Consider the following 26090-nt stretch of genomic DNA (forward strand, 5'->3'; position numbering starts at 1 on the left):
GGCACCAGCTCCTCAGCCAGGCATCTGATTTACACCCTTGGGTCTGAGTGAGCCGGTCACCTCTCCAGGTTTATTTTGGTCCGGCGTGGTCTGGTCCAGCACATCTCGAGTTACTGATGTCCCTCCCCCAGCTCCACCAGTGACTGGATTCCTGGTGACACTGGATACACTGGCTCGGGCACTGCCGTCCCTTCTCAGGTCACACTCCCTGGCAGTCGCGCCAACGCTGTTCGCACACGTACGCTGCAGACCTGCTCGCTTTCAAGCCATTTTCCAGGACCAAACCACCAGGTGATAGCCCAGTTCCTAAGTGCAAGTCTCCCATTTGAAGTGAAGGCTTTCAAGTAGTGACACAAAAGAATTTGCTCCATTAATTCTGCCCCAAACCCACTTCCCCTACAGCAAAGCATCCCCAGCAGCTTCCAGAGCTGCTGCTGCCTTTGGCTAATTCCTCTCTTACAGTAAAATCACCATTACAAAAAATAGCACGATAAAGCACAGAGCAAATGTTTTGTACAATATTCTGCTCCTTTTTATGGGTTAGTGCAACTGGTGACCTCTGATTCCTGGGAGAAGAGGAGAGAGCCCGATGGCTGGAGGCTGGCTGGGAGAGGCGCCGGCAAACCACCCGCTGAGGGGATGGGGACGACTCTCTTGCCACACCGTTTGTGTTGTTAGTCATGCCTCACCCTGCCAACACCAAGCTGCATTTTCACAGCCAAGTGCAACCTGTACTCACCTTCCCCACCCTCTGCAGCACGGACGTCGCTCTGGTGGAGGCTGGGGCAGCTCCTGGGCCGAGGCAGCGGCCAGCCTCTCCTTATCGCTGCTGGGGAACGCCAGCAACACGGCTCCGTGCCGAAAGCGCGCTTCTCATCTCTAGAGCTGAAAAACACTGCACCAATCAGCCCATCTTGTCACTCAGACAGCAGCATTTCTTGATTTTTAAGGTGTGGATTTCTGTCCAGACCTGCTGTGCCAGTTCAGGTTCAGAAGTACCATCATCTAATGATACACCACAAGCTGCTCTAAGTTTATTTGTTTTAATTTTAAACTACTGGAGACCTTGACCTCTGAACTGTCCTGGAGCCTAATCTGTGCACTGAAGGCAATCTGAGTTAGGGGCCATGGGCACCAAGGGAATACCTGAATTTAACACCATCACATTCAAAAACCAGCACTGCACAACCAGCAGTTCCATGTCTGACACACTAATCCTCCATCTTTCACGGGATGCAATGAGAATTGCTTTGAACTCCTCACCAGCTGCTAAACAAACAGGCTGCTGCCAGGTGCTCTCCCTTGCCCTGAACATTGTGTGAAAATGCTAAATTACCCCACCTCTTCTTCAGAGAAACAACCTCACGCATTTACACTCTTAATCAGTTGCCTCCAAGGCAACCACGCACACGTGGGCAAAGCTCGGAGGCGCTTCCCAGCTCGTTGCCAAACAGCAGCGCTGGCACCCCAGGAGCGAGAAGGGCGTTTTGGTTTCGCCATGTGCCAGTTGCTGCGTCCCACCACGCCGCCAGTTGCTATTTGCTCGAGCTGTTTTCCTTAATGAGGGTTCCCTTGCTGTGGAAGAAAAGGCTTCCAATTTATCAGTCAACAGCCACCAGGAGAAATCCCTCTTCAACGGCATCAGCCCAGCCCAGGAGATCACCAAAGCTTGTTTCACGTAGCCCTTGCAATGAATCTTAGCAACACAACTTTTCCTGGAAAAGAGAGAAATAACTTCCAGGTGCCAAACTAGTGATTGAACCAGGATTTTCTGTGCACATTTTGTTATAGGTTTGATGGCCAGCTATCGAAATACCTTATTGTCAGAGAAACAATTCTAGCAGTCTGAACGTTGAACAATGTGTATTCATAAACCTTTGCTGCTCCTGAAAATGATGTTTCAGAACACCTTGTAATAAATCAAAAACTTTATTTTTAAGATATATTATAAATTTACAACACACATAACGTCAGTGTCTTCAGTGTGTATGTGTGAGCAGGTTTAAAGATTCAGCATTCATTCTAGTCTCGTTCGTGGGTACGACTTCTCCACACACTAGAGGTACGCAATTGTTTCAGTCTGGACAGGTCTGGCTTTGCTAATGACCTTGATTAACTTCCAGGAATATGTTTCAGCAGACAACAGCGACTGCTCAAAAGGATAATGAATTAGTAGCAGTTCTTGCTCTTTGCCTGGAGGGCTTCTGCACAGGAGCAAACCCTCCTGGTTCTCCCCCTCGGGGAGAGGTCGGCGACCCACGCGAGCACGACCAGAATGAACCCTGAATTCCACAGGCTCAGTGACGTCCGCCCCAGTTAAGCTTCATAAAAGTAAGGTTACATCCTAGAAACAGCTGTGCATGCCACACACCCGCGCCAGTGCCATAGAAAAATTACCATATGCTGTACCTAATTATTTAATACACAGGTGAAATGAAAAATGTTAAGTCAGTACCTTGCGATATAATTTTACTGGTGCTGCCTTGTGGTAAGTGCTGGATAGCAAATCGCATTCTTGTACAGTTCATTAAACTACGATAAAAATATGCAAATTAAAACTCTCTCCAGGCCTCTCACCTGCTGCAACAAAGACACTTTGTTTTGTGGGGCTTAGGTTAAAACACGATCCAATTTCTTCCCTCTCCCCAGAGCATGATATAAAACTATACCCAAATTCAGTAAGAATTTAATGCATTTACAGTTATTGAAGTTCACATGCTGCAAACAGGATCTGCGTTAAAGATCTGCAAATCTAGGGCAGGAGGTCCTTAAAACCCCCTTTGTTAGACCTAGATGTCAGGATGCAGGTGAGAACACCACCATGAGAGCACATTCACGTCGATGTAATATACACTGATCCGCATGAACGCGGGGATCGCCAGCCCGGCCGAGCTCACCCACTGTCCTACCTCTGCCAACAGCCAACCCAAACCCTTCAGACAAACCATCAGCCCAGAGAGGAGGACACACTTTTTGCCTATGCTCAAAGCACAAGGACTCACGATCGGATGGAAACACCCAGCTGCAAGCGCCGCTATTCTGCTAGTTAATAAAAATTGCTATTTATTAAAAGTAGAAAAACAGGGTATTTACTTTGGATTAAACGCTCACTATCCTGTGCACGTGACTTCTGGAAAATTGCCACTGAAGTGGAGATCACTGGTAACCCCCGTGTCTCCTCTACAGGCAACACTTGCTGACAGCGTTACCATACATTCGTTTGGTGCAATGCCTATTTAAACAACTTTCAAAGTACATTAAAAGATCCTCAGCCCACGAATCACAATGCCTAAAAAAAATAACAGCAGCAGTCCCAAATGAAAGGATTTCAATAACCATTTAAGTAGTTTCTTGGATATGAAGATCAACCTCCAAAAGACAAGTTTGGTTCCAGGAGAGTGAGGAAAGAAATAGGGGTCAAGGTTCTGGGACACGTCTGCGACAGGCTGCGAGCAGCCAAAAAGCCACAATCAGCTGGAGGTTTCAGAGCTCTTGCAGGAGCGAACCTTGCACCCTCCCAGAAGAGCAGGAGTGCACTGATGACTGCTCTGGAAACCGTGCAAGTTAATTTTCCAGCTGCATGGAGAGAACAGAAGCGTCCTTGAAATGGTGTGAAGACCAGCGAACTGGGAAGCAGCTGGGTAACCTTGTGTGACCATTTCCACAGTGATGCAGCGATCTGAGAGGGAGACTCGTGTCACTGCTCACCGGGAGAGAGGGGATGGCAGATTCTTTGGACTGGACCAGACACTAGAGGTTTATTAGTGGAGTCACGCTAGCTCAGCCTCACAGGTCAAGACAATCAAGGTCCAAGTTGTAAAGTGGCTGCTGGCATTTTTCCCAAATACATCCCTTAAATGCACCCCCTATAAAGAGAGTATAAATATGAAGCCCTGAGAACAAACTTCCATAGCACATTTCTATTAAAAATATCAGTGTTTTGATGACAAAATTATAAGTTATACATATTTAAATAAATAGCTAGCTAGCTTTCAAGAGTCATGTAATATCAAAAGGCAGAAGATTGTCTCTATCAGCTGATGGGGCAGAGCTAGAACTGTAAGAAACAGATATTGTACCAGCCACCTACCACCCCATTTCCTCACTTCTTGATTTCACAGGCTTCCAAATACTCCCATGACAACGTTACGAGACACTTATGACATGTCTTTGCTAGTTATAACTTGAACGCCAGAGACGCAAGCACGGGACCTGAACCTGTAAATCCTTACTCCTGGGAGTAGTTCTTCCTTATAAAAACTTTGTTTTTTAACCAAAACCTTCTATTTCCCTGTACTTAGGGACATCTCACTGGCTTACAGACCAGATCCACCAGTCCTCTACCCTTCAGCCACGGAACAGGACAGCTTATCACCAGGCAAAGCTCCTACTACACACACTCCTCATGCCTGGAGACCCACCTGCACATTCTGACTCAATAGCAGTGATCTTTCATTTTTTTGCAGGTTTTGGAAAAACTGGGCTCATCGATGCCTTTGAGCGGCCTCAACTCCCTCCTCATTTACTGTGATGAAGTAACAATACACCCAGGTGTGGTGGGGACACAGCTCCCTTGTCTGCTACTAACGCATCCCCTAACACCACCACTGTTATCTTGATCAGTTCCTCAAGTGTTCCTTTAACCTTAAGGGTAGTTTTTGTTTGTTTTAATTCAACTCCTATGCCTTGCTGCAAACATCACACCTCCTGAATTATGGCCTCTTTCAGCTATTGGCCACTGGAAACTAAGTTCTTGAAAGACAAGCAGAGCTATGGTAAAGCCATACCAAGTAGGAAAAATTGGCAGGTCAGGATCTCCAACGCTTCAGCTGTGTAAGTGTTGAGCTCTGGAACAACGAAATCCAGAAATAACCACATATTCTCAAGCCTTCAAGCATTTTAAAGATGCAGTATTCCTTCATCCCTAAGGTCTCTAACTGCTGCTGCAACATTCAGTTACGCTGGTGAACCTGGGCATTCTCACCTTCTTCTATCACATACACATGATTTGTTTTACTGATGCTTTTCCCCCCTCACTTTATAAAAGGTTCAGCGGCACTGACTCTGTCCTGGCATACCAAGGGAGGCAGCTCTGATAACTTTTATCACCCTGATCAAACAGATACTGAAGAACATGCACAGTTCATTAGCAGGTCCCAGCAGAATCACACTCTGATCCAGTTGCTGTGGGGTTGATGCTGAGATACACAAGTAGCAGAACCTTTACCCTTAGAAGCGAGCCCCTCTGCTCCTCCAAAGCAGGTCAGACACTGCGCATCAGGAGTGCACCCAGCTGCAGCTCCCTAGAAGTTGGGGAGCTGGTTCAAGTCCATCATCCACATTGCCCTGGCAGTGCCAGTGGAGGCAAGATGGGTTGCTCACTCCTGCCATACAGCTAGTCACCTAGGGTCTGCCAGCAAACCAGATGCCAAACCTTTAGATGACTCTAAAGTTGACAGATGATCTTTGCCTGGTCTGTCTGGAAGCTCTACAGCCACTCCAGAGTCTGATCATGTATTACTGAAATAAAAAGCAGCATTTCAACAAGCCTTCACATACTTCAAAGACCAAGACTGCTACCAAAGTATCTGTTCATTAAGTCTGAACCTATCCTTATTCATTCAGAAGCCAAAAAAACCCCACCACACTACAGGGTAGTTTTTCCCAGCTTTGTCTTCTAAAAACACTCATTAAAAGGAATATTTACAAGAATCCTGATTGGTAGAGAAGGACATGAGCCTCTAACATTAAGAGCTTCAAGTAATAATTTCTTCTGGTCTTATTACAGGCAAAAAGCTTCAGGGAGTAAGAAAAAAAAATGGACAAAATAATAAAAACCTTTCACAACACTACCACATGCAGTCAGAACTACTCTTGAATAGTTGTACTGAACTCCCTGGGCTGCAGGATCAGGTTCCTAGCTTTTACAGTCTAAGACAAGGTTACAATTTAATGTCGTGCTGCCAATCTGTTCTTCGCAAGAATCCAGGCAAATGGTTTTACTGTCCAATTTGAACAGAAGAACCATCTCTATAAAGCTTGGAATTTCTAAATGTAGACATAAATATTTCGGCAGTCATGAACTGTAAAGCTTAATATGAAATTACAAGTAACAAAAAAAAAAAACCACCAACCTGGGATAGTAAGTCAAGATAAAATCTCATGCTCTTCTGATTTCCCCACCCTTTATATTAATTATGTGAAATTGGCAACTTCAGTGCTTTGACTGCGTAACAGCAGAGATTTGATGCCAAGTTCAGGCCAAAACTTGTTGTAGGATTTCAGGTTGCATCTTGTTGCATTTTTGTTTAAAAAACCCAACCGCACAACCCACCCCTCTCCCCACCTCCACTTAAAAAGGTGACTTGCAGAGCTATTCAGGACCTCCCTGACAGGACACCCTCGTGCTATTTAAGGGTAGGGTCTCCATCTGGTTACTCTGCATTTTGGAAAGGCAGAAGGTTTTGCCTCACCTGCCTTTCCAAAAAAGGGCTGTGAAACATGAGACATAGCACGGATTATGACAGATGTCAATCATGTTTCACTAACTCAAAAATAAAACACATTTTTGTTGACACTGTTAAAAAAATAACACGAAATAGGAAAGACACAGCCTGACAGTCTTGGTATTTCCAAGGTAAAAAATAAGTGTCAAGAAAACCCACTTCTATCTTAAAGAAGATAATAATTTCAAGCGTGCTTTTAAATACGTTAAACAAGATAAAAACCTAAGCAGTTCTGCTTCTTTACAGACCACCAATGGCAAACCCATGCAAATTAGTTGCATTTTTGTAAACAGTTTGAAACAAAGTCAAAACCCACAAGTCTCCCTTTCCAAAACCGTGCATGTAAGAACAGAAAAAAAGCCACTAGGTGACTACGTCTCTCCTTGCGCTAGGATATGGCAGAGTATGGACTGATGAGCTGCAGCCTACTGGAGAATCCAAGTCTTGGTGTAGCGAGTTCTGTCGTGAAAGATACTGCATCTTTAATGGAGCTGACAGAGAATCTCCTAGAAATATAACCACTGTGGGACTGGAACAACACTAACGCAGAAAATAAATAGGAAAAAGTAATGCTATTTATTAAAAGAGTTCCATCTCTGAATTATTCTGTTTAAATTATAATGCAAGATAAACAAGTTTGGATAGAAATGTGCTTGCTCTCCCAATATTTGGACTTTTAAAAAACATTCCCTAAGAATCAATTTTAAAAAGCATTTTATAATTTGATACAGCCATAAATTAATACTGTATGGAGATGATTAATAGTCTATGCTAGTGGTCAGTGACCTTTTGTAAACACTAGCCAGATGCTAGCAAAACTGGCTAGAAAACTACTGTCACAGGCCTTTTTAACAAGCATGATCGTATTTCTTTCCATCAATCATATTCTTAATTGTTTTCACAAAACCTTTTCCTATTTTTTATATACTTTATTTTAAACCTAATACCTGAAAACATAAACAAGTCTTCAAACCTCTTCCACTAACACTAAATCCACAAGGCAATTAACTTCAGTTGGCCATAACTACATAAGCTCTCATGCGAGAGACCCACCCAGACAGGATCTCCCCCCCTCCTTCCATCCACCCCCCTCCCCAAACAACCCATACCCCCTCCCGTTGAGGAGGAGGTGAAGCGAGGGACAGTAGGAAGTGGCACAGTGGGCTGGCATTCCCCTCTACGTGCGATTCAGCGTCTGGAAGATTCGAGAGATCTGTAGCATGACAGGCCCAGTTTCTGGATCATTCATCCACTGAGTGCTGTTCAAGGGGTTTTCAAGCATATCCTCGAAGGCTGCCAAGAGATGGACATTGTAACACTCAGTTAGTCCTTTAGTTAGCAAAGGCTTCCACGTTTGGGATGCTTCAACAAAAGGACAGTTAGAAATAGCTACAACTCAAAAGGAGTGGGCAAGCACCACCCAAAACTGCTGGGGAATACACATCACACATTTACTGTTTGCACTCTGAAGTCTCCACAGACTGGGATGCGACAGGCTGCTGTGCTTTCCCCATTCCTCGGTGTTAAATTCACTGCAGGCAGAGGCTGATTAAATACTCAGCCTGGATTATAGTCCATCTTACAAACCCTCAAGGACATGGGTTTGAAGAGCTAAAGCTTTAGCAAATATTTCCATGCAGTAGCAGGGAACATGCTATGCAATTCATCCATTTATGGATGCCCACCATAGAACCGGGTCATTTGCTGCCAATACTCCTATGGGAAGACTCTTCTGCAACCCCCCTCTTCTGACCAAAGATTTTCCACATCCCAGCCTAGATTTCTTAGTGGCTAATTCTTGCACCAGTATCTTTTTCCTCCCTTAACCAAGACAGTTCATAGAAAGCACTGTCACCTCCTTGCCTCTGCTACCTTTGCTTTCCTCTGCTGCACTTTGGTTGTCCTATGGCTACTCTCTCATAACAGCTCTAAAGAGAAAACTAAGCCAGCAAAACAAGAAGCAGGTATGCCAAAGGCTACCCAGGAATGAGCAGCAGAGCCAGCAAAAGTGTGGCCCTTTGAGCCCCCAAATCTCAGAGCTCTCTCATTTCATAGAGGCCCCTGGAGCCAGAAGGGAAGTAGTGTCTTCCCTCTGAGCAGCGTGTGCTTCCTCCTTCCTGGTGTCTGGAGAGTAGAGGGTGTCAGGGAGGCAGCCAGTTCCACCTGCCCAGACACAGGCAGAGAGGGAAACGCTGTCTGTGCAGAACGATTACCTCCCTTTCTGAACAGTGACAGCAATCCAAATGTTTAAGAGCAGTTTTTGCTTCCTATACACAGCTGTCTTTACAATAAGCTTTGTTGTTTTGTTTGCTTTTTAAACATGCTAATTTCATTCTACTTATGTTGAGGGAACTGGACAGTTAATGCAAGAGCCACGCTGAAAATTTGGCAGAAGAATGGTCCAGGCAATAATTTATCAGCCTTATGACAGACACTGAGCTGGACTACTGGACATTTGGAGCAGTCATTAGGAACAGGACAAAAAAAGCAGTTGCACATCTGACCTATTCAAAAGTCACCAAAATGTCAGTGCTGTAAGAGTCTGGCAGACCAGCTCCAAGGTCAGTGTCTTAATTTTCCCAGGAGTGTTAGTGTACAAAGCTCCAACTGACATTAGTGGGAGCTGTAAGTACCCAGCACCTCTGAAAGGCTCATCATTAATACCTTGCTCAAGGTCAGGCAGCGTGCCTACAGAAAAGCCCAGGATAAAGCAGAGATCTCACCTTTCACCACTTTAACTATATTCTTTTACACAGACTCAAAAGCTTAAAACTAAAGATTTATCAACATTCTGCAAACATCGAATTAAATGCAAATATTCATTATTAAAATCTGTGACACAGGCAATTTGCAGATGTATCATTAGGAATACCTTCCCCGATGCTCATCCAAGCTTTACAAGCGCATATAATGGCATTTCATTTTCTATTTATATTCTGAGCTGCAGTGTGGAACCCTCGTTGGAAATGAAGAGACCATTTGTTCAGAAATCAGAGTGGGAAGGTTCTGCTCTTGAATTATTTAAAGGCTTGCAAACTCTCCTAATTACATTTAAAGTAGTATTTTTAAAAGCTCTCTTGAAAGAGCTGCGCTTACACCCTTTATTTAAAAGCAAGTCTTCAAATAAATTTTGAAGCCAAAGACTAAATGCAAAACTTTTTATATATATCACAGAGCCAATGTCATTCTTCTGTATCATCCTCCAGCGTCAGAGAGACCAATTCATCAGAGATTTCTGTTTCAGTGTCAGGCTCATCAGTTGGGTACTTGCTGTGCTCACAGCCTTTGTGACACAGACCTCACCACAGAGCTGAAACCCAAGCAGAGGGAAGTGTATTTTCACATATGTTATCTCAACTTTGATAGACAAGGCCTGAGCTCAGACTTCTTGTCTGGTTACTCTTCCACAAGTTATCTTCTGTCTCAGTGATCAGGCCTCAGCACACAGTAAGCTGTACCGCAGGAGACAGCCTTGTTTTTTCTGTGAAATAATCAGAGTTCTAGACAGACATTCCTGATTTTTCCCCTCATGGCCAAAGGGAGCACACAAAAGGTCTCCTAAATCCACAACAGCATTGTAGCCAGCAGCTATTGAGGTCCTGAGTGCAGCAAGTGTAATCCAGTAGCCTGGGGAATTAGTATCACTTCTGGGACAGCCCCAGGTTCTGTTCTGGGTTTAGCTGAGTTGCATCATGAAGCAAACAAACAACACAGCTGCTGAAAGTGAGCAAAAGGGTACAGAGCTGCACCTACCCCACAAAGTGCGCTGTCATCATCCACTCTCTAGTCTTATTTGCTAGCAACTACAGTGTATATACATCAGGAACCCAAGCAGGACTTACCTAGTAGAGTTTTCGGGTTGGTGAGCCCTAACTGTACCACTGGGTTTTCTAAGATGGCTTGGAAGAGAGGGCTGTTGGTGTCAATGCCCTTATCTAAGTCCTCTGGAGAAGGCTTTCTGTCTCCCAGCAGCCACTCACACTGAAAGAAATCACCAGGCACAACAGATTTCATGATTGGTTCCATTAGAATGAAAGTGTCATTTATTCCTATCCTTTAACCAGTTATTAATTATTGGGAATACCTTTTCCTTTCTCCAAAGCTTTCTGAAAATCCACATCCATTATCCCAACCACATCAGCCTCAACCTCATGCATGCTGAGTTCCTCTAAGAAGTCCAAAACCTTTGTATTCTAATTGTGTATCTAATTTGAAAGAGGCACAGAACATATAGTGCTCATTTCATCTCCAGCAGCAGTTGGGCTTTACGATAAATCAAAACGTCAACCAATTCAATGATGAACAGAATCAGCTGAGCAGGCTATAACAGCAGTAAGGAACAGAAATGACAATGTACTCACGGCTGCGTTTTGCTGGTTGTTGTTTACTCTGAGTGCATCTACCACTTCTTTTTCATCAAATCCCATCTCCATCAGGGCAATGACAGCCTATATCAGATGTTCACAGCTTAATAAATGTAACGTTTAAAACAGAAATGAGAACAATCACATTCTTTCACCTTCTGTGCAGGAGCTTTTTGTGGGGTAAAAAACCCCATTGTTTCCATTTGTAGACCACTAAGTAATCTTATCTACAAAGTTTTCAAATAGTCTATCTCAAAAGTGCCTTTATTATGGAAGAAGAATAAATCTTAAGAGCAAAAGTAGTTCCTATCCTCAGCACTGAAAGCTGAATTCAAGGCAAAGAGCAAGTGTACCTGGGGTAGAAAGGAGAAGAGTGTGACAGAAACACCTTATTTTAGAGCTTCTCTCATGTCACAAAGCTTTTGTTCACATCTCACTGACAGATCAGGCTCCACTTTCCTTTGAAGTTCTATTCACTCAATTTAATTTAACTTCCTGGATTATTATATTGCTAGTGAGCGTTATGGGTTTAGACAAGCGTACCTAGATATTGTTATGAGAATGCTTCATCATTTAGAAATTGTACCCAGGTCATCAAATACCTTTGCAGCTTTTGACCAAAATCACAAGAAACAGCTACTTGTAAAAGCCAAGTGCTGGATTCCACAGAGCACCTCCTGGTGAGTTCACAGTGTGGTAACAACACATACTTTCACCAGCTACTACTGTGTTCTGAAAAAAGGCTAACTTCTGCATTTGCTGCAAGACTTCAATCTGCTGGTGACACTTTTCCTTGCCCCTTAAATACAATAATGCTCTTCTGTCCTTTTCTACAGCAAAAGGACCTGCTCCTGTCCTGGAACCCTCCCTTCCCAGACAGCAGGCTTAAAAAGCAACGCCAGGAGTCTCGCAGCTCATTTCAGTCCCATGAGTTAACTTTCAGGTACAGAAGTAACAGTGTCAGTAATTTAGATACTGTTATCTGAGACAGCAATGCATTAATTAGGTAATATCCCTTTCAGCAACCTGAATTTAAATGGTCCCTAAAGACTTCCACTAAAATACTGTCAAGCCAGCATAATACACATCTACCCAGATGTCCCATTTAATTTATTAACTAAACATTTATTGGGATTCCATGGTGCCCACATGGTCCTTCCACTCCTAACAGTTACATAAATAGCAAGATACACAGCACATACTCGTGGGTCTGGACGAAACTCTCTTTTCCTCCGGATCTTCTTGAATATTTCTGTCAGCTCATCCTTGGCCTCTTCCCCACCCGCTTCTGAACTAGGACCCGCAGTCGCTTCAGCAGAGGATGCACCAGCTTCAGCTGTGGCTTCTGATGGAGTCTGACCTGGAAGCGGAGCATCCACTGTAGGGTCATCTGCATGTTCTATCAACCACTCCATGGCCTGTGTCACTGACATACTGAAAAGCAAATCAAAACGCAGGGATGAGAACCACTTCAGATGCACAGTAGTGTTCCACATACATTTGCCTTTGCATTTATTCTCATGGTATAGTGACTTGCAGGTTAATTAGTATCTGAAAAGTCATAAATAAAGTTCTGGAGGCAATCTCAGAGCACCTTAATTCTCTGTGCATTCAGGGCACCACACTCTTCTCTGAAGCCAGGAAGACAGAGGAATGAAGTCCAACTTGGACAGCTGCAACCCAGATTTTAAAAGGCATTTCTGAGGGAGTCACCTTATTCCCCACATCATCTGCTTTATTTCACAACAGACAAACACTGGCTATTTGCAACGGTTGACAAAATGGCAAACAAAGCATATTCCAAATTTGCACGGAACCACATCTCAGATGTGAGCTGCTTTGTTGCTTCTTAAGGAGATCTCTCTCAGACATCCATCCAGTGAGCAAGGAATGCCATTAACAACACAAGAAAGAGGGTGACAAACATTACATGTGCACAATATGCCTTGAGCGAGAGCAAAATTCAACACAGGCAATTGCACTTGGACATGTACCACTCTGTTCTTCCTCCACTCTGACTTCAGAAGAAATCTGTGATCCCTCAAAGGAGAGGCCAGCCCAAGCGAACAGAATGTCACGATCATAACATGGTCACTTGCTACCCAGTGCAGGTGCTCAAGCTAAGGGATCCTGAGAGCACCCCAACACATCCCAATGAATACAGAGGGAGGAAAGATAACAACAGGGCAACTGGACATGTAATTTCATTTGACACACGGGAATTACTGCATGTTCCTAGAAAGGAAAGCCTTTGCTATTTGGCTTTTCATTTACAACATGACAGATGGAGGACATCAGGGGAGAAAGTCTTTCTGAGCCACAAGGGAGCGATACTGGAAGAGTGACTGGAATATGTAGTGGGTTCTCCATCATTAGAAATTTTCAAGAATGGCCTAACAAACCCCTCCCAGGAGGGAGGCAGTACAGCTGATTCTTCTTAGGGCACGAGAAGAACTACATTACCTCCTCTTTTCCTACAGTTGCTATCTGGACTTCACTATTCTTGGAACATTTTTAGAAGATCAGCACAAAGTATTTTTCTACAGCTGAAAGACCAGCGGGGATGGGCCAGGTTTGCTTTTTTCTCTGTAAAATCTGAATTCTAAAGCGTAAAAAAATGTGAGTTTAATATTTGAAAGCAGTGCCAGCCTGGCAGCCTTGTGAACCACAAACCAGCTACTCTTTCCAGAGCAAGTACAGCACTGTTTCCCCTTCCCTGTGCCACCTGCACCTGCATGCTGCCTGAGGCAACGCTGTTCTTCAAGTTAATGCTTTTCCCAACCTAGTTTTCGGTGACCCACATAAGGAGACTTTAGAAAAAAAAAAGCACTTTTTTTTTAATGATATCAAGTAATTTATAGGCAGTGTGCTGAGTACACTTACTGATTTAATCGGAGGGCTTTGACAGCTCTGCTTTCTGGAAACCCCATCTCTGTAAGCTGTCGCAGAGCTATCTCATCCACTCTGTCTTCCTCATCCTCATCCAGCATGGCTACACATACACAAACAAAACAATGTTCAGATTGACTTCAAGCTAAAATAAAACCCTTTCTCAATGGAATGGCATGTGTTAAGGTCAAACCCCATTCTACTCTTCTGTCCCTTCTTTTGTTTCTGCCTTGAATTTGCTGTCTCATCATTTAATTTGCTGCCCTCAGCTTGGTCCAGCTCAGACAGATTCTTCCAGGACAAAGCCTTTGTCCAGATGTGTTCAAGACCTCAAATAAAAGACAGCTAACTCTCACATGACCATGGTATTTCCACATAAGTAAATATATAGGAGATGCACTGAAGATCTATTTATTGTTTATCTAGAAAGTAAGCTGGATCTGGTCGTAGCAGATCTCAAGGGCAAGTATTTCCCACAAACTGAATCAACAGCTACACCTTCTCCTCATTTTACTATCTCCTTCTGCATTTCCAACTATTCTTTACCATTCCTAAAGCATAACTCAAAGTTTTCCAATTTTTTCACTACTAATGATTTTATTTTTAGATGGAACTTCTCATCCATCCCAAAGGGACCTTCTAAATTCACAAGTTTTATACAACCTATATACCCACAAGGCGAAATCTTTGCCACAAAGTTTGCGGTAGCTTTGCTATTACATCAAGGTCTGGACTTCACTCTGCAAGCCCACTCTTCTGCTATGGAAGCAAACAAGTTCCCAGGACTGAACTAGTAACTATAAAGACATGTTCATACCATTTGCCTTCTTAAATAGTTCAACTGCATCTGGGTTCAGTGCTAGCAATTTCTGTGCAACTTCTATGAGAGACACTAAGATCTTCCGGAGCTCTGTCTGGAACTGCAAGAAAGGAAACTGTCAAAACATTTAGACAGGAAGTTACAAGACATCATTAAATCTTAATATATCTATTGTTAGTATCTCAGCACTAGTCTGGCCCCATGTACAGAAGTTTGCTTTATTAGGGCTTTATATTCATTGTTTAGTCTCCCAAGAAGCACTGGGCCCTCCCCATGAAGTGCTACATGTAAGTAAAAGCTACTGGGCAGAAAGGTCCTTTTATTTCCACTACAGACGTGCACTGTTCCAGAAAATTCATTGCTTCACAGAAACACTTTAACTGCTGCCTTGCAGAAGCATTGTAAGAAGACAGTCACAGTAGCTCCCTACCAGTGCTACTTGCTTCTGGGAACCAATGAGCCTTCCTGGTCTGCCATTTGCTTTCTAGTAATCTAAATTTGAACAACATAGATCAAAGCTATTTTCTAAACTGGAGCATCACAAATTCCTTTCAGTTGGACATTTGTTTTTTAAAATGCCATGCTCAACAGGTCACGTTGGCCATTAAACAGCTTAAATGCCAACTGTCCCCTTTAGGTTACTAGGGCACTCTGACAGCATGCAATATGTATGCAGATTCACTGCTTCATACCCCTACTAGTGCAGAAGGGTAAAAGTAGTCCCCACACTGCTGAAGACACCGTTAGAAGCATTACAGACTATCAGCATTCAATTACTGAAGTCAAAATTTATGCCTAATCTTTCTTTTCAAAACCATGGAAGAGAAAAACACCACAAACACCTGAATTATTTAAGACTGAAGAAATAAAAAACCCTAACTTCACATTTGCCAGATCTTGAATATGTTTACTGAGGCTTTCCCATGGACAAATAAAACCTTTAAAATCATAATTTAGAACAGTGTTTTATTATCACTAAATAGTATGGCCTGTGTCTAAGTCTTAAGCTATCTACTTTAATATACATTACATAATATCCAAATTTCTCTTACAGGGAAAAGAGAATCACATTCACATGTAAGAGAAAAGGTTATACAAGATAAAAGCCTATTTGGATGTTAGTGTGTGAATCAAAAAAGTCAAGTCTAATACTTACATCCCTCATGTTGTGATGGGCCACAGTACGATCTACACTGCGAGAGGGCAGGTTTGCAGTAGCTTTGAGAATAGCATCCTTATCAGGAGCTTTCTGCTCTTGTTTCCTCTGAAGGATAGGAAACATGATCAGGTTTCATAACCCATTACCCACAGAAGAGAGAACACAGCACAGCGGAGAGCAGTTTCATATTCTTCACCAAGGCATCAAGCAGTGCTCTGTAACTTGCAACTAAGAGAAACAGCAGACTAGCAATACGATGGATTAATAGCACCAGTATCATTTTGCAATTATAGAGCAAAACTGGACCTGTTGGGTCGCCCCACTTTCAGTCCTTATACCTATTTCTGTTATCTAAACACGCTGGAAAATTCCAGCGTAAAGAGGGAAAGTGATGTATCAAACATGGAGAGAACTCTGAGGCCTCAGTGCCCAGGACCATATTCTGCTCCGCATGGTTTGCTCATAGCACGCTCTCTTCAAACCCGTGCTTTGTTGAGAGATGTACCAATGCTGTGCACAGACTAACACTTAACTGCTTAACACTGGAGGTGCTTCGCTGCTTGCAAGTGTCATGCAGAGATATATGGTGCCTTGGATTTTCAGTACATGCTCATAGTTCAGGACAAACCATAGCAGGGTACAAACTATAAATATTTCCCAGTCTTATAACTTATGCTCTTACAGTGACATTCTGCACAGCAAGACCATACTGAAGAGAGAGACATACACCAATACCTATGGGAAGGGATACAGAGACATACACCAATACCTACAGGAAGCAAGAAGAAACAAAGCTGTGCAAGGACAAAGTAGAGATACCTGGAAATTCACAATGTCAAGCACAAACATCGCTCAAAGTGTTTATGCGATAACATCAACTGCAGCACCACTCGTGCATAAAAGCATCATCCTGGGCATCACTGACCCTCAGTAAGAATTACATTCCAATAAAATAAAATAAAAAGAAAAGAAAAGAATAGTAGGGGGGCAACACTTCAGCTCTAGAGACCTGGTTAGAGGGTGACAAGCCACACACAGATAAAGACAGAAGACAGCCTGAGAGCACATCAATGTATTTCTGTTGGGTTTTCAAACAGAGACAAAGCACTTGCTGAACTATGCTTATACAGTTATTAGATATTTGCTCAAAGATCAAATCTCTACCACTTCCAAAGAGTGTATCTGCATGTCTTATTCTAAGGCAAATGTTCTCACAATCGAAGTTAAAAATGTAAGATCAGCTTCCTCAAAGTTTGGAAGAAATATGAAGTAATTTCCCTAGAATTTAATCAGCAGCGTTTGCCTCTACAAGCAAACAGAGTACACCACAGTAATCCTTCTGCAGCTCATTAACAAAGCAGTTAATCAAAACAGCCAAGTCAAGAAGTCTTTCAAACTCACCTTCTCCTCTGCTGACATGTCTGCCATTTTGGGGAGCGGAGGTGGCGCACGCTTCTTTATTAAAAGCAAGACATCTAGAAAGAGAATGATACTGAGGTACATCAGAAAGTAATGTGAAAACAGTTCTTGTAAGATACTTCATAAATTCAGTTTTTCCTGGAGATGAATTAATTCATGTATGAATTAATTGTACTAATTCAGCAAGGCAAGCACCAAGCTTCAACAAGAACTTCCAGCATCAGGCTGAAGCTCACCTCTGTGTGCAAATGGCAGCAGATTCACGGTCCACAGCAGGGGTGCATCACTGGTAGCCCACAGGGCAAGTCTCGAGGGCAAACAAGTCTTCAGCCTCAGATACCCCACATGACCTGGCACAAGGCTAATTTGGGCTTTTAAGAGTAATACTGTCCCCTTACAAGGCACCCTTTTTCTAGAGATCACGTGACAAGGTTCTAGCACCTCAGTTATTCCCACATACACTCTAAGGGTGGAAAGATGCAGACACGCTGCTTAGAGCCCCAAACGAGCCTGTGCAGCACCTGCAGTCCTTCAGCCAGATACGGCCCGACATGCAGTTTTTAGCCTGTTGCATTAAGCAGGTAAAAAGCAAACAAAGCATGCTTTGCACAACAAGTTTCCTTGGTCTTGCTCAGCGTGCAACAGCCAAGAGCAACAGCTGGTGAAGGCTGTTAACCCTCATTTGTCCAGCTGGTCAGAATGCGAGAGGATCCACACGCTGACTCTTGGCTGCCCTGTGCAGTCAGCTGGTGGCCATCAGCTGCTGGCTGCGATCTTGTCTCCCTGACAAGGCACATGAAAGGCAGAGCACAGTGCAGGGGGAAAGAGGAGCGAAGAGGCATTCGCATGACAGCTTACGATGACTACACAGTTAATACTGCCTAGCTGCTGCAAACTGCAATCCAAAACTCTGTCGGAGCCGGCGCCTCGCCTAGAAATAATACACCACCCATCAGCAAAAACACTGTCCCTCGCCTTTGCCTAAGATGGCACTTCTCGGCTCCTGTTCAGCCCTAAAGGTGATAGGTGACACAGCTTAGAAGAGAGACCAAATTGCTCATGTTCATGGCAGCAGCTCTCCAGCCTGCATGAACTCAGGCAAAAACCCAGGAACTCAACTCCTGAATTCAACTCCTGCTGAGTTTCTGGTTCAGACTATACTTCAGCCTACAGCGGTCCTGCTTCTCTCACTTTCTGCACCACTGCTTAAGCTGTCTAGTAAAAACTGACTCCAGCTCTCATCTTTAGATCTTCTGTGTCACATTAATCCCTTACACCTTTAAAGTTCAGGAGCAAATCCTTACCTCACATACTCTACTGTAGTCAGTGATACTACAGTGTGATGGATCCTGACCTACGTTTGCACAGGGCAGAATGAGATCTAAACTGCAGACACTCAGATACACTTCAGTAAACATTCTTCTGCTTGACCTGGAGACCTCCAGAAACCCCCCAGAAGCACTGGGTTGTCTGTCTTTGACTACTCAGCCACGATAACTATTTTTGAATCATTTTGAAGGATAAATGCTGCCCTGGAGGTTTAAAAAAATTCCTTTAAAAGGAGATAAAAATAATCCGTTTCACTTATTAACTTAATGAACATCCTAATTCCTTTCCAACTCTTAAAAAGAAGAGTGAAGAAAAGCAAACTGCTCAAGGTGCTTTCTCGGGCGGGGGGGGGAAGTCTTTTTTTCTCTTCCTTTTTTTGCCACTTTATTAGCTGCCTACGTCAAAGCAGAGAGTAGATATTAAAAAGGTTACTGTTTGGAACTCGTCAAATAGTTAAACACAATCTCTTGTTTCCAGGCTGATAGGATTAAAAACCAGACAATCTCACCTCTGTCTTGAATGTTTTCCTCTAACACTGTTTTTGTGTCTGTCAGCACCTTCTCAGAAGTAGCATGTATCAACTTATGATGTGTCACAGCTTTTGGATCCTCCGAGCTCCCAGGTACACACTGCAGAAGATAATAAATATTGACAATCAGCAGAATGTATTTCATTCAAGAAACTGAGGCTGGATTTGTGCTGTAACAATACTGACTGTGGTAGGTTTCTACCTGCACATCCAAGCTTCTTGTTGGAATGAATAATCAACAAAAGGAAGGATTCTAGCCTGCCTTCCTTGATGCTGTTAAATTAATACCTACATCAGGGAGGTGGACTTGATGATCCTTATGGGTCCCTTCCAACTCAGGCCTGCAGAGATCTGGAGCAAAGCAAGGATGCTCCAGGACCCACAGCTACCTTAGCTCTGCAACAGATCGCTAAGGTCACTCACTCCTAGTGAGAAGCCTGGGGGTAGCAATTAGCATAGTGAACTAAGCATGCAAATCTACAAAGAGCACCCAGTGTTTTTACAGAAGGGAAGGCGATAGTAATGCAGTATGTTTCTCATTTGTAACTAGTGTCAAAACAGAGGAGAGACTCTGCTTCATCTAATAATTATTATTTACACACACTGCCAGACTAAACCAACTGCCAGCAGTGATGTTGGTATACTTGACCTTACACTGGGAGGGGAACAGCAGTTTCTTCACCTTGTTTCAAGCTGAAATCAACACACTTGGCTGCTGGAGCCCTACCCTGGGTTCCTGCTGAAAGCGCTGAACAAAAGTTACATTCACAACTTTTCTTCCCAACCATAAATAATCAGCACACAGTAGATTTTTTTTCATATCTGAATGTTGTGCTCAATTCCTTATTACAATTCTAAATTGTATGTCAATTAATTCACCGGGAAATCAAGTTCAAATCCTGAAAAAAGAGCAAGCACACGCACACACGGGCCTTGAACTGACTCATCTTCGCACCAGAGTGGCTCCCAGATCCACAGTGGTGATAGGTTTCAAGAACATTACATCAGTGCATCTAGAGTCTTCTAATTTGTTTGAGTGGAAAAAGAAAGCGCAGCGGTTGCAATTCCAGAAAGGCAAAATTAAAAATAACAACGTACCAAACCCACAAAATTGATGCTGCTGTTCTCGCCACAAAACAGGGCACTTAATACTGACCTCACCTGCTCTGCTCACAGAAAAACAGCTTTTAATGACACTTCTTTCAATACATGTTTCTACCAAGCCGCTTTTACCACGTCTGCAGAAGAGTGCATTCGCCCTTCAGGTAACAGAAACCCCACTGAAATCAGTGCTTCACTTTGATGCAGCATTTAGTCCTGTTCATCACCAGCCTCCCTCAAAGGAATCCTTTAGCCCATCAGCACCTTCTCTGCTGTGACTGCAACTGATGGAAAGCTCAGCTACCTGCTCTTTTTCCGAACACAATGCACTTGTTTTCAACACAGATCTCCAGCTCATCTGAGCTTCTGTACAGCTCTGATGCCTCAACAAGACTGAGGCGAGCATGTTTGAGTCCTGCTTTGTATAACAGTAGCTTCTTACTAATCCTTCAGCATATTAACTGCTGAACAAAAGCCAAAGAATGCATTAAAGCCTAGAAGCAGCTGGGAGTACCTCCTGTAATCGATCTGATAAGTTACCCAAAATGCATGAGTACATCAGTGGAACATCTCCTCTCTGAACAAGCTCAAAATATTACTGTTACAGACCCTTAGAGTCAGACTCCAAAAGGAAGAACTTGAAAATGGGAGCTGGGAGGTGGATGTTTGGCACGGGATGGGATGGGACATGACACAGACCTGTTATCCGTTTTTTCCCTAGCACATATAAAGGAGGGGGTGTGCCTGCAATCATAATATTTAGTAATAAAGTGAAAGTGTAAGCAAAAAAATAAAAGAATTTTACTAGCTCTCAATAGCCCACCGGGGAACTACCTGTCACACAGGGAAGCTGAGAAATTGGGGGGCACCCTAAAGCAGGGTGCACCTTGCTGCCCCGAGCACTGGGGAGCATGGCTGAGATTAACAAGCACCGCTCCCCCAGCAATCAGAGTGCAGCACGCTGGGGAAGATGAGCTCTCTTGCATATTTTTGTACAAAAGGATTGGAAGGAGGGGATCTGCGGTTTCATGGTTTTGCTTCCAGCATAAATATCTGCATTTCTTTTTAACATTGGAGTTTACAGCAGGCTGCTTTGCCAGGCAGGTGAGAAACCTTTGTTCACAGGCGCCTGAGCAACTGCTGAAATTGTAAGCCCTGGTGATGCTAAATGCTATTTGCAGAGCCTGTAATCCTGATAAACCACAAGGCTTTCTGTTTGTTTTTAAAATAAGAAAAAGCATTTTTTGTTTACTTTTATTAACAGAAACGTTTGAAAATATTACTGACGCTCCCTACCACTTAAGCCAGCTGCACCCCTCACAAAGTATCCAAAACATGCCCAGGGGCATGAACCTACCTTATCTTTGTACTTTGAGAACTAGCACCTTGAATCTCTGTTCCACAGATATTCCTTATCATACCTTAAAACCCAGGCGAGTATCACTGAGGCAGCTTAAGAAAAAGGGGAACAGAAGCACAGAATCATGAAGAGTTTGCCCTGTGCTGCCAGGAAAATTACAGGTAGAGCTTACGTACACATACAGCTGGCCAACGCGGTGCTGTACTTGGACTGTCAATGTTGGGCACAAGGACTATGGATCATAAAAATATTTAAGTTAAGCTTGAGTTTCTGTGGTTAAGCCGACACTTCTCAGTTCTGGTTCTGAAACAAACAGTTGCATTTTAAGGTAGCCACAGGTGAGCTCAGGGCCTGCTCCTGCTGCGGTGGTGGGGCCTCGCACAGGGACAAGGGACTGTTCCAAGACAACGCTTTGATGGTGAAACTTGAGTTCAAAAATAACTAGGAAGGGAAACAACTTATTATCAGGTATTTGTTCACAGACTATGTAGACAGCATTACTGAAGGCAGCAGTTTAACAGCACGTAATCACCACTAAATTGTTACAGGTCAAGAGACAAAACTAGTGGGAAGGGGTTTTTTTTTTTGCTTTATTTGTAACAAAACCACCCATAAAATTCAGGGGAAAAAAAAAAAAAAGACATCAAAAGTGACACTTCAGAGATCAGTACACATTTGAATGTTACGGAGGGAGAAGTGGCCACCTTCCTAGTTCAAAACTGTTACAAATATCATCTTCCTCTGCTTCCTGAAAGAAGGATTTCAAAGACCTTAGGGAACATAATAACCAGCATCTTACAAGAGATGGCTGCATAAATTATCTCAAGGTGCTATCAAGATTCAGTGCCACGTACCCATGATCAGGAGTCATGATTTTTCCATTTCTATTTTTCCTCTCCATAAGACTACATATTATCCATAATGGTTATGCAAATCCAAACCATTAGCACAAAGCAGCAGAAGAGAATGAAATCAAACATCATGCCAAGTTATCAATTGTCTTCTGCCCTGACTCGCACTGCAATGCAAGCATCCATTCAATTAAGCTTCCTGATAATTAAAGGCCTTTCAGCTCTGCACATACGCATGTAATCATTACCCCACCCTGTTTTGGTAGTCTTTGTGCCACTCTTCTGCGCCGAAGGGGGCCACGAGGGGAGCACTAGGCTTCTTCCAGGAATGCAGCAGTGTGGGGAGCCCTGTGCCCCACTGCTTTCAGCCAGGCACCCCCAGTTTCCCTCAAGAAGGGTCACACCTACCCCAGATGAAGAAAACCCAAATGCAGCCCTTCTCATCCCTAAATCCAAAAGCACTTACAAAGACTATGGGGCAAGAAAACCAACATGTGCTGTGACCTGCAGCTCCTGGGGGTTCTAGCTGAAAGCAAACAACCAGCAGGCCTGAGGCAGAGGGCACGCGGGCTGCTGGCCACCCCTACTTCACAGCGTGCTCATTCCGAAAACAAAACCTTTTACCCTTCAAACAGGGGTGAAGTAATTACATATTAGAGGTATGTTCTCCTATTGCAAGTGTGTTTTACAAAAAAAAAAAGTCTTTGCAAGGCTTTGAAGACAAAACCCACTATTAAATCTGCTTTAGTAAATTGTGCTCCCAGGGATGGGAGCAGAGGCTCTTGCTTTGCCGCTCCAAAGTTACACATCTCTCAGCAAGAAATCAGCAGGTTGTGACTCAAGCTGCCAGACCACGTCGTGTTCGTTCCAGAATGACAGACTTTAGGCCAGTCCTGCTCTTGGGTCTCAACCTTACACGCTCTTGCTGTCAACCATGTTTTTGCTTTAAAGTAAAACACTGTCACGGCAGATCTTCAAAATTCAGTCCAATAGTTTTGAAACCGCTAGTTTTGGCATTTAACACCCACAAACACACCAGTGGTAACTGGGCACGTGAGTACAAAAAGCCTGTGTTGTCCAGCTCAACTTCTACAGACAGTGCCTGGGCATTTTTACACGTTTTCTCTTCCAGAAAGTGATCACAGACACGTCCATTAAGACCTTACTGCTTAGAGCACAGGGAGAGACCTGGAAGAGCCTATTATCTCCCCACGGAATATCCCGCTAGCTACTGTGCCAAGACAGAGTGAGGCTGCACCAAGACTTTTTCAAAAATGGGAAGTTCTCCCCTCACAGTTACTACTTTCCTTGTTTGTTCTTAAATAGACACCAGAAACAAACCAGGCTATAATTTCTGAGGGGAAGTCATCAGAAGCCAGTTCACCAGTCTCTTGCAACACGTGATCAGTTCATAACATGCACAAAGGAGCTGGTGGTCTCTAACTCTACCGCAAAATATACACGAAATTCTGCAACTAAAGGTTGCAGAGTATCTTCCCCCCAAATCCTCCTTTCCCAACACACAAAACTCCTGGAACAGGCATTTTTTTTCTATATGGAAGTTTCACATAATTCGGTGGGGTGGCAGATATGGCAAACCAGGAAACCAGAACACAGAAACACTTGTTTACTTGAGCTACTTTCTTATTTTTTTTTTTAAAAAAAAACGTTTACAGGGCGTTGGAAAAATCTGTTTTCTCCACACGGGACCTGCCTGCCCTCCGCCCCGACCGTGACTCTGAGCCCCAGCCCGGGACAGACAGCGCAGAGGTGCCGGCGGTCTCCGAGCCTCCCACCGTCCCGGGCTCGCCACTCCCTCCCAGTGCACCGCACGACCCAACACACCCGAGGGTTTCCCGGGAGCCCGCCGGGGGAGCCGCGAGTCGCGGGGGACGGGACGGGACCCCGCTCCTTACGTGCTTCAGGCATCGCTCCTTCAGCTTCTCCACCGTGGTGTCCTCGGGGACCTCCTCCAGCCACTCGGCGCCCTCCATGGTGCACACATGGAGCCTCAGCACCTTCCCCGCAAAGATCTTCTCCTCCTGCACGAACATCGCCCCGGGCCCCACCGCCGCCTCCGGCCCCCGCTCTGCCCCGGCGACACCTCACCAGGCCCCGGGCACCGCCGGGCCCCGCGCTACCGCCCGCCCATGAAGGTGACCCCGCCAGGCCCGAGGGGAGCGGCGAGCCCGCTCGGGCCGCGCTGGGAGCGGGGGAGCTCGGTGTGCCGCCGGCCGCGCTGCCCCGGCCCCGCCGCTCCTGTCCCCGCCTCGGCCCGGCCGTCCCTCCGAGGGGACGGGGGCGCGCCCGCGGCCGCCGGAACCGGAAGGGCGGGGCGGGGAGGTGCATGCTGGGAGATGCAGTTTACTGCGGCGGCGCCGGAAGTGAAGGCCGCGAAGGCCGCGATGGCGCCGGGCGGGGCCCCCTCCGCCTGGGCGCGCACGGGGGTTTTTCCGACGTTAATTAACGGCTCCGCGCCAGCGGGGCGGCCTGGTCTGAAAAAAATAAAAATAATTTTTAAAAAGTGTTTTCCCAGTGCATTGTGGGAAGCGCGGTCTCCCGCCCCGGAGCACTGTGGGAAGTGTAGTCCTCCCCTCCCGGTGCACGCCGGGAGCTGTAGTCCGCGGCGCTGAGGCGTCCCCGCCGGCCTCGGCCAGGCCGCTGCGGCCTCCCGGGGAGCGCCGGGGCAGCGGGAGCCCCGGGGACACCCGGCAGCCCCGGGGACACCCGGCCGCGGGGCGCCGGGGAGGCGGGGCGGGCGCTGCCCTCCGCGCCGGGCGGGACGGGAGGGCCGGGGGCACACGGCGTTCTCCCGGCCACCGTTAGAGGGGGACCGCGAGCTGCCGGCGGGGCCGCCGAGCCGCGTCCCGGCTGCCGGGCGGGGGAGGTTTTTCCTCCGCGGGGACCCGGGCCCAGCCCCGGTGGCTCCCGGGGGGCGGAAAGTGGCTAAACCCGCCCTGGGGATCGTACCGAGCGGGGCGGGCCCACGGCCACGGAGGAGCGGCCGCAGACAGCCGAGCCGATGGTGGGCAGCAGCACCGGGGCCTGTCTGTGTGTCCCGGGCCTGCCTGTCCACGTCCTGTCTGTCTGTCCCGGGCCTGTCTGTCTGTCCCGGGTCTGGCCTGTCTGTCCGGGCCCGTCTGTCCGGGCCCAGCCTGGTCTGCCCGTCTCCCACCCTTTCCAAGTGCCCGCGGGTGCTGCAGGATGGGGAGATTCATTTCCCAGGGAAAAAGTGGTATTTAAGACAAATCTAGAGTAAACCGCTGGCCGCACGCTTTCTGCCCGCTCAGTATGCTTTGTTTTCCATGCCCAGATTATTGCCCGCAGCCTGATGGGCTGTGGGGGTTTTTATGGTGTTAAATACACTGTTAAAGGGAGCTTGAAATGAAAAAAAGGGCACTGCAGCTATAGCTGCTGGATTTTTATGTATGTATTAAACGGAGCTGTGCTTGTCTAGAAAATATGAGGAATATGTCATCGTTCCGTCCCTGAGAGCGAGCGCTGTAATATTCATGTTACACGCTCAGTCTGGAGTTGGTTGAATAGCAGCTAAAGCTCTCTGGAAGAAATAAATCCAGATAGAATTAGCAGACCCAGAGACAATAAAGGCAATAAAGTGTTATGTGAGAAGGAGCTGAGAGCTGTGGAGAGCCAAAATTCAAGCCCATCAAAAAGCAGATTTAGTTTTGGGTTGTCTAAAGCAGTCGGCATTGCTGAAGCCCCGACCCAGAAGGGCGTCTCTGGGGGTCTTTAGGCTTATATC

At 45.3% G+C, this 26090-nt stretch overlaps 1 protein-coding gene across 2 annotated transcripts; it reads right to left on the bottom strand.

The window, feature by feature from the left end:
- Window positions 1–1910: 1910 nt before the first annotated feature.
- Window positions 1911–24611, bottom strand: UBAC1 (UBA domain containing 1). Of its 2 annotated transcripts, none has more exons than XM_068413697.1 (10): window positions 24244–24611; window positions 18995–19115; window positions 17140–17213; window positions 15736–15843; window positions 14577–14694; window positions 13754–13862; window positions 12073–12304; window positions 10868–10954; window positions 10349–10487; window positions 1911–7799 (listed from the first exon to the last, which is right to left on the bottom strand). In XM_068413697.1, exons 1-10 carry the CDS (start codon window positions 24379–24381, stop codon window positions 7684–7686), a joined length of 1242 nt encoding a protein of 413 aa, XP_068269798.1. In that variant the 5' UTR covers window positions 24382–24611; the 3' UTR covers window positions 1911–7683. The 2 variants fall into 2 exon arrangements, with proteins under 2 accessions (XP_068269798.1, XP_068269799.1); XM_068413698.1 differs by having other exon boundaries at window positions 14577–14679; window positions 24244–24610.
- Window positions 24612–26090: the final 1479 nt, after the last annotated feature.

This window comes from Nyctibius grandis, chromosome 16 (genome assembly GCF_013368605.1).
Source record: "Nyctibius grandis isolate bNycGra1 chromosome 16, bNycGra1.pri, whole genome shotgun sequence".
NCBI classification, from domain to species: Eukaryota; Metazoa; Chordata; class Aves; order Nyctibiiformes; family Nyctibiidae; genus Nyctibius; species Nyctibius grandis.